Source organism: Pleurodeles waltl, chromosome 6 (genome assembly GCF_031143425.1).
Source record: "Pleurodeles waltl isolate 20211129_DDA chromosome 6, aPleWal1.hap1.20221129, whole genome shotgun sequence".
NCBI lineage: Eukaryota > Metazoa > Chordata > Amphibia > Caudata > Salamandridae > Pleurodeles > Pleurodeles waltl.
This window is the reverse complement of record NC_090445.1, coordinates 1,192,163,179-1,192,177,466: the sequence shown is the minus strand read 5'-3', so window position 1 is coordinate 1,192,177,466 and position 14,288 is coordinate 1,192,163,179. Positions and strand designations below refer to the sequence as shown.

At 41.8% G+C, this 14,288-nt stretch overlaps 1 protein-coding gene across 3 annotated transcripts in view; it reads left to right on the top strand.

The window, feature by feature from the left end:
- The window catches only part of PIK3AP1 (phosphoinositide-3-kinase adaptor protein 1), a 1,392,564-nt gene that overhangs the window by 477,303 nt on the left and 900,973 nt on the right, over positions 1 to 14,288 (top strand). For all 3 annotated transcript variants that reach the window (XM_069240444.1, XM_069240442.1, XM_069240443.1), the window contains exon 5: positions 11,560 to 11,704. In XM_069240444.1, the coding sequence (XP_069096545.1) occupies positions 11,560 to 11,704 (145 nt within the window). The remainder of the gene's footprint in view (positions 1 to 11,559; positions 11,705 to 14,288) is intronic.

Here is a 14,288-nt window from a genome sequence, read left to right as displayed (position 1 = left end):
GTGTATCCCATCATATTGCCCTTTCTTCTTCTCCTTTTTTTCTTCTTCAAATTCCAGAATATGGTGTCCTTAGGTTGATGATTTTATAGATCTTTGCATATGTTTTTCTATGATCCTTGAGCCACCAGCTTCAAGGGAGTTGTATAATGAGTTAAATATTCACTGGCTGATTTATTTTCTTAAATCTTTCCGCTGATGGAGTGTTCTTCCCTCTTAATGGCCTGGCTCGCACCCTTTTTATTCTTCATAATGTGAGTCCATTCAGTCTATATGCCTGTGAGACAGTGCATGACAGTGGATAGGAACCATTGATTGCTGGCTCTTGTTGTCTCCCTTTTCCCATTGCTCCACTTTAGTTGATGAGGAAGCATTACCTTTTGCCTGCTTAACAACATAAAACCATGTGATAGCACCACGTGGCTCCAAGACTTGTAACAACACTCCTGACTGAGTCGCCCCCCAGCAATCTCACTACCCTTCAGACCCATCCAACTTACCCCTTTTTTTAGTGTTTGGTCCTTTCTGTCACATCCCTTTTCCCATCACTACCATCAAACATGATGCCTCCGCTTCTCAGAGACTGGATCTAGCAGAGCAGCTACCCGAAGCAAAACTCCAGCAGAGGGTCCAAAATGCACTGCTATAGGCATAATTATTTGTCTCAGTTGGTTAGCTTTATCAATGATACTGTGCCATACAGAATGTGATCAGTGACAAGCCAGTGACAGGCACATCATATCAGGCATGACTATGGTACCATACAAATTGTTTAAGTTAGGAACACTTTTTGCTGTCCCACCTTACAGAAATATACATACTTACTTACTCGTGCCTTTCCAGGTCATAAGCTAAAGTGCTTTGCCCCTGAGCACCACGCTCCTCCCCTCTAAAGCATCATCCAATCACTTTTGTGTGAAAGAGCTCTGTCTCTCATTCTTCTACCCCTTCGTGTATACCACCAAATCGCTATTGTTTCTTTGAAAGTGTTCTGTTGACTCTCCAAGGACCTGCTCTATCTCCAAGACAGATTATCACTCCCACATGCAGAATATCCCTGCTGCAGATCTTGCAGCTGGTCATCAATGGGGGTGTCAGGCTTCTTTCAAAATAGTGCTAGCAGCCCAGTGTCCAATATGCATGTGTCATGGCCTCCACAGCCGGTGATATCAGCCCCAGAAGCACAGTGGGTGGATCGCTTGCCAGAGGATAGCCAGTACACCTTTTATTTGACCCAACATCTCTTTCCAATATGTTTTGTCATCGAGTTTGACCACCAAATATGCATAAATGTGCCCTTGTCCTTGTTATATCTCCAACAGGTGACCGGGGTGGGGGTAGACATGGGGGAGAGTCGGTAGGGTATTAGATACCATTGAAACATTATTTTTAAGTCTGACTCCCTAAGGAGAATGTTCTTGTGCATTTTGGGGGTCTCCTGCCATGGGATATCCCACTGCCTATCCCAAATTGTTTGTCCCAAAGTTATGTTCCACTATGCCTGGTATGAGTGTGTAATATATGAGATTTGCAGTCCTGGATAGTTGCCTATATCGGCTAGGAATTTGTTGGCTGGCAAAGAACTGTTATCTAAGTATAGTGTGCAACAAGTCTGAAGACTTTTGACTAACATTACAACTTGTTGGTACAGTTTTGATTGAAATTTAAAGAAAACCACTGGAACCAGAGTCTCTAATAGAGCATAAGACCGTTTAAATATCGTGGACAACAGAATTTATGGACAAGAAGCAAGATGTGGAATTCATCAAATTCATTGGATAATTAGAAAATATATATTTTGCTATTGATATACTGAGTGTTTGTTGCTAAATGTGATATATTTGTAAAATATTAAGCAAGAAACACCAGTCGATTGTTTTGATTTGATTCGCCTTGTTCATTTTATATATGTGATTTGTCTTGAGTCTTGTCTGTGTTGTGAGTTTGTATGTGTGTCCATGTCCTACGTGAAGTGGATTTAGAGTTTTTCTATACTATTATGAATAAATATTTGTGATTATTTTCGTTGGTAATTGAGATGTGAGTTTTTTTGCATTGTTGAATGTTTAGATCTACTGTATAAGAATCTGCGAGAGAAGAATTTTTCTTCTAAAGTGGCCTATATCTTCAGGGGTGTGGAATTTAGTAAAATATCTACTTGTCCAGGGGACAGGTTGCTTCTCAAATCTACTTGTCCTATAAAAAGATCTACTTGTCCCTTTGGTGCCATGTAGTGTGGCGACAAATTATGGCAGCAATTAATAGCCTCTCTGATTATGCCAGGGCTACTACCATAGTAGGGCTTGAATACTTGGAGTTTCAATCCCTACTGTAGCAATTTCCTTATTTTGCCACCTTTCTGCAGATCTGCATACTGGGGCTGGAGGAAGCAGTAAGCAATAGTTCCAGGGCTGGAATGCCTTTGAGTCTGCAAACCTACTAACTTGCATGTTTTAAAGATTTTTACCAGCTTCTCTCTAATATTTTCCCATAATAAGAAAGGTTGGACATATACTCCTGACAATGGCAGAATTAGAACTTCTTCCAGGGTTGGGAAGAAAGTGGCTGGAGGGAAAATGAACTTGCAAATGAGAAAATCTACACATCGTATTTGCCCACGCTAAAATACAGTTCACAAATATTTTATAGGGGTACGACATATACCATGGGTGCACTTTTGTGACTTTCTTTAAGAATTTGGGGCCACAAGTAGGTAGGTTCAGATTTGTGACCTGCAAATTGCGAGTCGCAAATCCGAATGTAGGATGGTGTCCTTGACACCATCTGTGATTCGCCAGGGCTTCGCAAATGCCCACATCATGAATAGTCATGAGGTGGGTCGCAATTTGTGACCCCCTCACGAATGGTGGCCTGCTGGAGACAGCAGACGACCATGTCTGTGACTGCTTTTCAATAAAGCAGTTTTTTTTGATTTTTTTTGTAATGCAGCCCGTTTTCCTTAAAGGAAAACGAGATGCATAACAAAAACGAAAAATGAAACGTTTTCGTTTCATTTTTTCAGAGCAGGCAGTGGTCCACAGGACCACTGCTTGCTCTGAAAAAATGTTTAGTGACATTCACAATGGGAAAGGGGTCCCATGGGGATCTCTTCCCTTTTGCAAAAGTGTTAGCACTCATTTGAAATAGGTGCAAACTGCGATTGGTTTGCGCCCGCGTTCACAAAACAATCCTACATTGCACTGCGAGTTGCAATTAGGAAGGGAACACCCCTTACTAATTGCGAGTCGCAAACCCGTTTTGTGATTCGGTAACCAGGTTACTGAATCGCAAAACTGGGCTTGTGCATCGCAATGTGCTTTTTGCACGTCGCAAACAGCGAAAGTCGCTGTTTGCGACATGCAAAAAGCTACCTACATGTGGGTCTTGGTCCCTAATTAGGTCTGGTGTTAACAAAGACATTTTGTTTTTATTAAACTTCTATTTCTCTCTCTTTCGACTGGCTTTACTGTGAGTGATCGCATTCTTCTCTTCCACAAGGAGCATATTGCCACACAAAGTAGTTTTGTTCAGTGTCAGGAACTACAGTGGCAATCAGTGACGTAACGAAACTGGAGGGTGCCCCTTTGCAAAGAACATGGAGGAGCCCCCTCTCCAGACTTACTCAGGGCAGGTGCTGTGCTGATGGGGCCCCCTGGAGGGCGGCTGCGGGGCCTTTTTTGTGCCGCTGGGGGCAACGTGTGCTTTAAGAGTTCAAAAACTTTTTGGGGGGGTTTTGCCAATGTTTGTTACAATGTTGAGGGCCTGGTAGCTCCAACAATAAAGTGTTACAAAAGCCATGTCAAAACAAGACACGCATTGATGAAACTAAAAGACTTATAAAAATAAGTCAGATCAGTTGGCTTTGTCAGTGTTTGTTTATTTTCATGCTTCCCATAATCGTGTTGAAAATGGTTACACTGATTTTCCATTAGAAATATTTTTGGGAAATACTAGCATGCATCAACACATTTTACTAAATGACACTTCATTTGCATATAATCAGAGAGCATTCTGGGAGCATTATACTTAGGCTCTTAGCCTAAACTTTTCAACTATGTGTGTACATGTTTTTTTTTGTACTGGAACCAACGTCAGTAGTGAAGTGTGACCTTAAAACATTTATTTACAGCACGCACCCTAATAATGAAGGCTTTCAAATAATGAACCATATTACAAGTTCGAACAGCATTATCTTTTGGAAACACATTACCTCAACTGCAGAGAGTTCAACTCTCTGTAAACAGGCAGCCAAAGGGTTTGTGCTGCAGGGGGTTGGGCCTACTTGTCCCAAGGACAAAGTAAACATAAAAACTTGTTGCCCTTGACCCCAAACAAGATGTCCCGGGTGTCGGGCAATAGGAATTCCACATCCCTGATCTTACAGATTGCCCCCTTGTGCCCTCAAATGAGATGACCAGGGTTTTAAATGGTGTGAGATTGTGGGTAGCTGCTATGAGGTTTATATGGTGGACTGCCCAATGTATGGTATTGGTATTGGAGCCAAGTAGTGTCCATGACCAAAAGACCCTCTTACATTGCTCAAACATGCTAAACAAGGGTCTCTGGAAGAGGTTCCTCAAAGTCCCACAATCCCCTTGTGTGCAGTCCTCGAACATGTTGGAGTCCAGGGTGAAGTCTGTATTGCACACCAAGGGGTTATTAGGGGAAAGGAAGGTGGTAAAGCCCGTCTTGACGACTATGTGGTCCTAGATGTCCAGTGCAGTTTTTATTGGGGTGGCTAGGTATGCCCTTCTGGGGCTTTTGGAAGTCAGACCAGGCCCCAGAGTGTTCTGCCTGCTACTGTGATTGATTAGGACATAATCAAGTTTTGAGTAGGAGGCATGCACACATAAATAAAAGCAATACCTAGAGCAGTGGTTTCCAACCTGTGGTCCGGGGACCACTTGGGCTCCGCAAAGCCTCCCTAGAGGGTCCGTGACTAGTTATAAAATTAAGTAATATTAATAGGTTAGGTCCCCAGCTTTCAGTAATGACTTAATGGGGGTCCCTGGATTCCATTAATAATTCGTTGGGGGTCCCCGGGTCTCAGTAATGAATAAGTGGGGGTCCACAGAAGTCAAAAGGTTGGGAACCACTGACCTAGAGTGTCTGGATAATTGTAACACCAAGTGACAACAAGACCAAGCTCCAGAATTTCCTTTTAAAGGAGGCCTGACCGCTCTCATTCCCTGGTACAAGTTATTGTACCTGTTCAGGGTTGCCCCACACTAGGTTAAAGTTGCCCCCTACTATGATGTATCCCAACAAATCTTTTAAGTCATCCAATAGTAGAGATCGTAAGAAAGAATCTGGAGTGGTTTTGGGTGCATCAGCCTGGCCTCCTATTGCATAAATGATGTTCTCGCAAATAAAGGGCATAATGTTGTCACCCTCTGCGCCTTAGGGATGCTCCTAGTGCAAATTTTTATTTTGCCTGCTCCTGTTCTCTAGGTCGTCTTGCTTTGTTTGCAGCTCCAGGTATTAATCCTCCAAAATGCATATAGGCTTCCACAGCATTTCCTGTTCCTCTGATCTGGAGTCCAAAGAGTGTTTGAGTTTGTCCACTCTGTTACCCAGTTCCTCGGCCTACCAATGGACCTCATGGATGCACAATTTGAACTTAGCCTTTAAAAAACAATTTTGAAACGGATTTCGCTGAGGGAACCTTCCATGTATTTTTGCATCATGGAGTGAAGGAGCGGGAGTGGGAAGCCTCAGAGGTCTAGGCGTCCTATTTAGAAGCTGCCCCAGCTGTGTTTTAGCTCCACATATCAGCAACTGAGCCATCCTTCTGTAGCTTTCCTTCAACCATGATTCTTTTTTGGTGGGTCACACTAAATGACTGCTTAGTGGGGGAGGGAGGCAGTAGTCAAGTTTCAGTGGGCTTACTGGGGAGTCAAGGCCCCTTCGGGCAGGGTGTGCCAAAGGCCAGTGGGAAAGAAGGCCATTGTTGAGTGAGTCATGCTAGTTCCACCCACTGCAGGAGTGTGATGCTGTGGCCATGGGCCCTCTCCGCACCTCTTCAGCTGTCAGGTGCCTCAGGTACGTTGTCACTACATCGGCCCCAGCAGGACTCAGGAGGGCTATGAAGTACAGTGAAAATGCCCATACACCTCAGGGTCCTCGGTGCCAGGGCAGGTCCTCCATGTGTCCCCAGAAGTGTCACCCGCCCCTTGTGCCCCTCCATAGCCACCAGTAATGTGGCACTGTTTGGCAGCACTCACAGGGGCAGCATAGTTGGTGTCATGGGATGCTTGCAATCCCTCAGAAGGATCTCAGCAGATGAAGTCCTGAGGCCTCAGGCCAGGCCCCCTCCCCAGTGCCACAGGTAAGCAGCATCATTATGGGCTGTGCACAGGAGCATATCACAGACAAGGCTTCCTCAGTGTCCAGATAGAGCAGTGTGGGTCCAGGCCAGATCATTGGGAGGGGTAGCTACCTTGTGCTCAGCAGTCCCAGGTCGCCTGCCCCACGTCCAGCCTTCCCTTACCAGTTGCGGGGATTCTCCCTAGGCTCAGCGCTGCATGGACCAATGCTGTGCAGTATTTTGAGGCCTTGGGGGAGTTATGAGGCAGGCAGCTAGGACAGTGGTCAGGATAGTTGCTGGGCCTTAGTCGTCCACCATTGGGGACCCTAATCCCCAGTTGTGTCCTAGCTAGGGGCCATTGCTGCGAGTCGGCGTAGTATGGGTTACTGCTGTGTGGTGGGCTTAGGCCCTGTGAAAGCTGCAGGGACTCCACCCAAGATGAAGGTTAAGCTAGTTCATCTTGGGAGGGAGGCCACCCCACGATCTCCAAGGAGGCCCACCCGGGGTCTTTGGTTCCCTTGCTGGGGGCTGGGACCTTTCCTGGGCTGAGAGCGGTTAGGACCATCTCTGCACGGTGCGACCAGGCCCTCGGAAAGCCTCAAGGCAAGCAGGTAAGATGGTGGGCAAAACGGTCACAGGTCCATGGTAGTTCACTGTCAGGGGCCCTCTCTTTGAGGGCTGCTGTAGCAAGTTAGCACAGTGCAGGTTGCTGCTGTGTGGTGGGCCCAGGCCAAGTGGGAGCTGCAGGGAAGGTGCCCAAGATGGCAGCCTGTTATCAGCGGGTCGTAGTCGTCCCCTGTTGTGCCAGCACCTCTGGTGACATCGCTCTCAGGGTAGCTGTGGCAGGTTGCCCCGGTCCAGCACCTCGAGAGTGTCAATTTGGGCTTATCCAGGACTAAAACTGACATGGTGGTTTGTTGGTGAAAACTGTATTCGCTGAGGTGGAGCCGAGCCATTAACCACAGCATTCTACTCCATTCCAGGCCTGGTTTCACCCCCCGCACAACGCTTCGGAGCTAGGCCACACTGCAATCACACAATTTCTGTGGCACTGCCATCTAACTGTTAACTTTGCCGTATCTGACTCCTCATTTCAATACAAACCAAAGTGCAGCAATAAACAACATAAGCGCAGCTCTTTGGTCCTCATGCAGAACTCTGATTTACAAAGGGCCTCCGCATTAGTGGAGGAGGCTCCAAAGACGTTGCAAAGTTTCCACCATCAGTGCAAAGACTTCGCAACAACTGCAGAGTCCACAGCAGGGGTGCAGAGGCTCTTTGTGAATCGGGCCCTGCGTTTGTTCACAGAAAAGCATTCTGTGAAATAGGAAAAGTGTTCCCTGAGCAATGCATTACAATGCAGGGATGTGTGAGCTTATTGTCTAGCCGAGCGATGTAACATTTTTAGCTTTCGTATCCCTAAAGTTGATCACAGGCCAAAATTAAAGCTAATTCCGAACTCATCAAAGGCATCACCACCTGTCTTCCACAGGGCCTTTGTGAAAATAGGGACCCAATGTTAAAGAGAGAGGTTCCAAAAGTTATTTGCAAATTGTGTCTGAGATTTTACGATGTGACTTATGTACCAATAAATTGCAAAATCTCCAGTTGTAGGGAGTTTGAGAACGACCTACCCAATAAATATTAATTAGAAAGGTCGTTGTTTGCGACCCCCTGTTGTTGGCTACTAACACAGGTGAACGAACATAAGGACGAATACACGGATGGCGGCCTACAAAGAGCAGTAGACCACCGTTGCTGTGTTTGCATTCCAAAATGTGAAACGTTTTTGTTTAAAAGCAGCCTGTATTCCTGCATGCAACTAGCGCCGCACTGAAAAAAGTTTCCAATTAAACATTACAAAGACACTTGGGGTAGCTTAAAGTGGTCCTCTTGCTGCATCTGAGGCATCTCCACACACAAGTGGAAGCTATTCATTGGGAACAGCTTCCCCTTAGCAAATCCATTATCTCCTTTCAGTAGTCAATATCATTTCAATAATTGTTGATACATCTCATACAAAATCTTAATTAGGAAGGGATGCCATTTTCATGTTGCTTCCAAATTGCGATTCGGAATGAGTCCCAAAGCATCTTTTGCAATTCTGAAAGCCTTTCCCAAATCACAAACGGTGTTTAGTGAATACTGAAATGTCACTTTGCAGTCACAAATTATATTTTTGCATATCAGTTTTGTAATCGCAAAATGTACTTTGGACCCATTGTCCACCATAAAGTAGGGATGGCTGAACTTTCCAACTTCATTTTTGAAACGGTGTGATGTTTGCACAACTCACACAATACACAGTTTGCAATGTTTGCTGAGTTTAACAGCCTCTATCAACTGCACTTGTGCGAAAGATTTATCTACACGAATAATTTTAGTAGTAGAATTTTGTTGCAAAAGTATTTTTGGGGTAGACGTGCTTATCAGTGGGGTTTTGCAGCATTTGTGTATTATATACCTACATTCTGAAGGCATGTCATCACCTTGTTTCATTTTCGCTACAGACAGGTGTAGCTGACTGATTCGCCTCATGTCATAAATTCTGCACAAACATACAATAAGAAGAAGTACAGTCATTTTAGTCATTGACTTTTATGTGTTTTAATGATTTGTTGTTGTTTGCATGGGTTAATATCAAGACAATGGCATTTTTGATGGATGGTCACGTTGTCCCATTTGAAATTCCATTAATTTGGATATCAAATAGCCTTTTTTGTTAAATTGCAGAGGAAACATTACATCGTCAGTATCGGCCATGTGCATTCCTCAATCTATCTGCTTTGCTCACATGGTGACTTTTTAACTGTTGGTGTTTGGTTTTTGCTGAGAAAGTGCTTGCTGTTTGTGTGCCTTACCCTTTCATAAGCAAACATTGTATGTTCAATTGTTTTTCCTTGCTACCATAATAACTTGTTTGATTTTGAAAGAGTATAACTTGGCTGTGCCATTATGCCTCATGCCATGTGAAATAGGGGAGTGGTCATTTCCTTATGTAAATGTGTTGAAAATGGATTCCCCCATAACGTGATGCACCGGAATCCATACAAGTAATGTGCACGGATGATAATAATCCTGCATGTAACCTGCATTTATTCATCAGTTGCAAATATATTCATGTTAAAGTATTTTAGAGATTGTTATTTCTATAATCATTTTAAATTCGCTGAGAGAAATGTGTTTAAAATTATTTAAATAAAAGTAAAATCTATATAAAACGTTAGATTGGCCCGAGTGAAAGCTCACATTTTCTGGTGCTTAATCTTCAACACAAAAGTTTGCTGTATTCATGTTTCTTTAAGCGGGAGGTGCACTGGCATGAGTGTGAGACTAACAAGGATTCTGTTGTGCAGAAAAGATAAGGGGGACTGAGACAACATGTTACCAAGGTCGAAGAGGAGCAACATGGAGATAGCAATTGAACACCACTCTGAGTTCCTGATCACGGGAGTGAACCAAAGGATGCTTCAAAGATTAGTTGCCAATTAGGCAGTTGATCAAGTTGTTTAGTGGAAATTTCCTTCTGTGATGTCATCCCTTGGAAAGATTTTCATTTAAGAGTGGTATAGTTAGCATATGCACAGATTCTCTTTTCCCTTTGAACAGAGCAGACCCCTCTGAGATACAGACCTCTATTTCCAAAGACTTAGCGGCTTTATGCTGCGTACACCTTGCTTGACAGAATCTTCTATTGAAGTTCTGTTGTGCTGACGCCTTTCTCTGAACTCATTAGATGTTAGGATAATTAGCTATTCATATCAAATGGTTCGGCAGGAAGATTTAATCCAAACCATAATACACTTTTCTTCTGCTTTGTATCAATGTTGTTGAAATATTGGTTTTCTATATGTTGATTAAGTTTAAAGTAGTTTATCATTTTAATTCCATTACATTTATGCTATGGTTTTGAGACTCATTTATATAAGTTTGGCTTTGAGACTGCAATAAACTTTTAACTTCAATTTGGTCTCCGAGACTTAATGTGTGGCCGGCAGATTACACTGTGATTGCTAAACTACTGGAAAAAATATCATCTTACCCCTCAGACCAACAGAAGAAAATGTGCATTGAGCTCAAGAGTTTAGAAATATTATCCAGAGTCAGATCAATTTTGAGCTTTTTGTTCATAAAGTAATACAATATGAATATGCAATCTTTCTAATGGATGCAATAAAATACTGGCCCTTTTTCAAAACTAACTACTATGCAGTATCTTTCTGTGTACACCTTTTATGTTCACCACCTACAATGAAAACTTTGCTTTCTAACTCCTTTTCATGGCACTCTTCTTGAAGGGTACAGCTTAAATAGTACAGTCTGTTCATGAAGTTGGCAAATACACAATATGTTATTATTTAACCGTTCTTTCTCTACTTTTACCTGGCTGGACATTTCATATTTCATGATGTTAATTATGAACACCAATCATAAACAATATACATTAAACAAATGAAAAGCATTCATATATAAACAAAAATAATTGACTTCTATAATAACCTACTATACCTAACGTACGGAATATACCGTACTCATCTAATTCCTATATCTGTGCTACTTGCTACTATGCTTAACCTAGTGTGTCTATCCTATCATAACTAACCAACCACACCTACCCTATCATAACTACTAGATCTAACCTACCACTCCTAAACTATCTTTCCTAGGCTACCACACCAACCATACATAAATACAATGCTTAACCTACCTGCCTTCTATTGGTTGTGTGTGAGAATATTGTATATTAAAATATTGTGTGAAATAAATATTGTGTCCTAAATATCATTAACAAAAAACTGTTGCATTACAGATACATTTCCTATAATTAATTCCATTGGACTATATTTTTTCACACAATACTTAGGACATGATGTTTATGTCAAACAGTATTCTGATAACAGTACCCTGGTACCACATTGCTAATGAATTGAAAATATTAAATATAGCCCACAATACTTCTCTAAATATATATACCTAACCTAGTAAATGTAACCTAACAGATCTAACCTACTATGTCTACCTAACTAGCAGGTATCAACTATTCTCAGTGAATTTAGTAATATGAAATACACTTGGGACATCGCAGAGACTTGTGCGAAACAGAATAAAAATATTGGCTCCCCTGTTTTCATGTATAGTATCTAATTAAATGGAAATATTGCTAATGTTAAAGTTTTCTTTTTACAAGAATTACAATAACAGCAAACAAATTATTATAGTACATGTTTGGAATTCTAATCTCTTTTTCATTTCAGGCGGAGACAAGAGTTTTTATTATTACTAAATGTAAGTTTGCGAGCCCTGTAAATATTGAAGTAGAATTTATTCTGGCTAATCATCCATCACGTACAGTACAAGGAACCCTGGAAAATGAGTACACCATTTATTTTGATGCACCCGGTGAGTTAAATATAAATTTGTCATATGATTATCTCACACTTCAGCACAACAGTTATGTAGTACACCCTTTTTATTACAGTGTAACTGGTTAAGTCATTTAAGGCCTAATTTAGAGTTTGGCGGAGGGAGTTACTCCATCACGAATGTGACTGATATCCGGAACGCCATATTACGGTCCCATAATAAGATCCCATAATAGCCTCTGCCAAACTCTAAATCAGGCCCTTAGTTATGCATTTTTACTCTTACATTTTAATTAACGATAAGAGATTTAGTAGTTATCTTTATCTGTATTAAATGTTGATGCTTTTTCATTGCCCTTTGAAACTGAGCCTTTGTTTGAGAAACTCTGGGGATAGCTTGGATGCTGCTATGTTCTACTTGACCTTTAATCCTAAATTGCCCAGTTACCAAACTTTTGCCACATGTCTGGGGGTGCAGAACTTTTTTCTAAATGGCAGTACTTTCCAGATTGATTTTGAGATAATATAAAGCCACCCCTCTCTGACTTAGCGTGCAAAAACAAATTACCAGAAAATAGTTATGTCTAAATATATTATGTTCAGTACACCAGTGTAATGCCAAGTGAGTGAGACATTGCCCAAAATATGCAGGTTGTGTAGTTCTCCCCAGTAGTGGGTCTATTAGACCTCTTTATTGGGGTGCATGTGGTCCACAGGAACCTATCAACACACCAGCCTGTCTTGTTCCAACCTCAGGTATTGCTTGACATGTAGCTGCCATTTGGATCACCATAAATGTGGGTGTAACTCTCCACGCCATACCAACACCTAGCATTGTAACCCCTAAGAGAATGTCAGTGCCTATGACTGGGTGGGTGTTTATGACTTATTTAAATTAGGCATAAGATTATACAAATGAGTTTTAATTTCAGCAGTTGGTGACTGGCATTATGTGCTCAGAGTGGAAACTATGACTTGGAACGCATACTGCCCGACACAGGTGATTACTACTGGTAATTTACTTAGGACCTAATTTACAATATGTAATGAAGGTTCTTGTTTTACCATTTTTTAAGCTGCTCTTTAAAGAATAAAAATGAATTTAAGAAAATGCACCATGGCTTCATCTAAGAAGCCAATGTGGACATAATAGCCAGAAGAGAAATTGCTACAAACAAATAAGTAACAAGAGGAGAAGAGAAGTATAATACTACAATTAATCCCACTGATGGAACTTCACAAGCTGTAGACATCTGTCTTGCAACACTTTAAGCCATCACTTATTATTATGCATGGGGTGACTGATAGAGACCACCAATGCCCACACAATATTCCTCTGCAGCTCCGTATAAAGACTGAGCAATGTAGGGGGCAGGATTGACCCCTGGTATGCCACTATATTGGGAAGCTTCTAATGGACAGATTTGTTGTTCTTTTCATAATCTGTCAAGGGCTACTAGACTTCAGGAGAAAAACCATAATATAGCTTACAAACACCTCATTTTAAAACCCCCACAGCGCTCAACCCAACTTTCTCCATTTTATCCCTTTGGAATGTTTTACCGTTTGAGATATGAACTGCACACCCACCTTTAACATTCAGAAATTTCTTTGTTATTCACCTGAATGACTGTAATCTGGTCCCAAAATAGTTCTAACCGAATTTCTCACTTCACAACTCCAAAACCCTGCCAGCCTGATGCACCCCACTGCTCACCTCACTCTTTTGTGTTTCTATCGGTTAAACTATATGTTTTCTCTCCCTTTCTGTGACATGTCTGCGTTTAAGACATTGTATGTTTTGTATGACATTGTATCACATGTTTATTCAGTTAAGAACCCTAATTCCTCAGGTAACCAGTGCATTATTTATAAATGAGTAATAAATAGTTAAAATAAATATATTCCCCAGGGGCGTAGCTTAGTCACTGAGCTTCAGTGGACTGTAAATGTCGAAATTCCCCAACTAAAAAAGCTGTAGGTTGCAGGGTGGAGGGGTGAGATGACCATTGTTCAGGATGGGATTGCTTGCATGAGTAGTCAGTACTGATTTGCATTAGGGGGCACAGTGGACGAAAAACAATGAGGGGGAATGCTACCCCAAGCGATTGCTACTGTTTTGCAAGCATTCATCTCATCATCTTTTGTGCATTTCGTGCGGATTTATTACTTTTTTGGTAAAATAGTCACTATATATATTGAAGATCCTAATTCAAAGAATAAACACGTTAAAACTTCTTAGTGTAATGAGCACTGTGGAAAAAACTGACACACACATAGTAGACCAGGCTCAGGGCCCCAAAATCCAAATACCAAAACAATAATGCATTTGAGAGGTGTCATTCTCCAAATAAAACCGCTAACGCTACACCCTTGGACATCCTTCCTCTGTCTGGTAGTTCTTTCTGGAAGCTCATGACTTTGGTCATCTAAAACAGAATGGCCTTGAGTCCTTGTGATGGGATCACTTATTTCAAATGTATTTTCACTGCATGCATGCTTCTTTGTCTCTGCTACAAGAAGCTTTAATGGTTTTATGGGCACCATATTTCAAGTCCTTTCTTTTTACAAATCATTTCACCAAATGATTGCCGGCTCTATGTACTAAGCCCAAGTCGCAA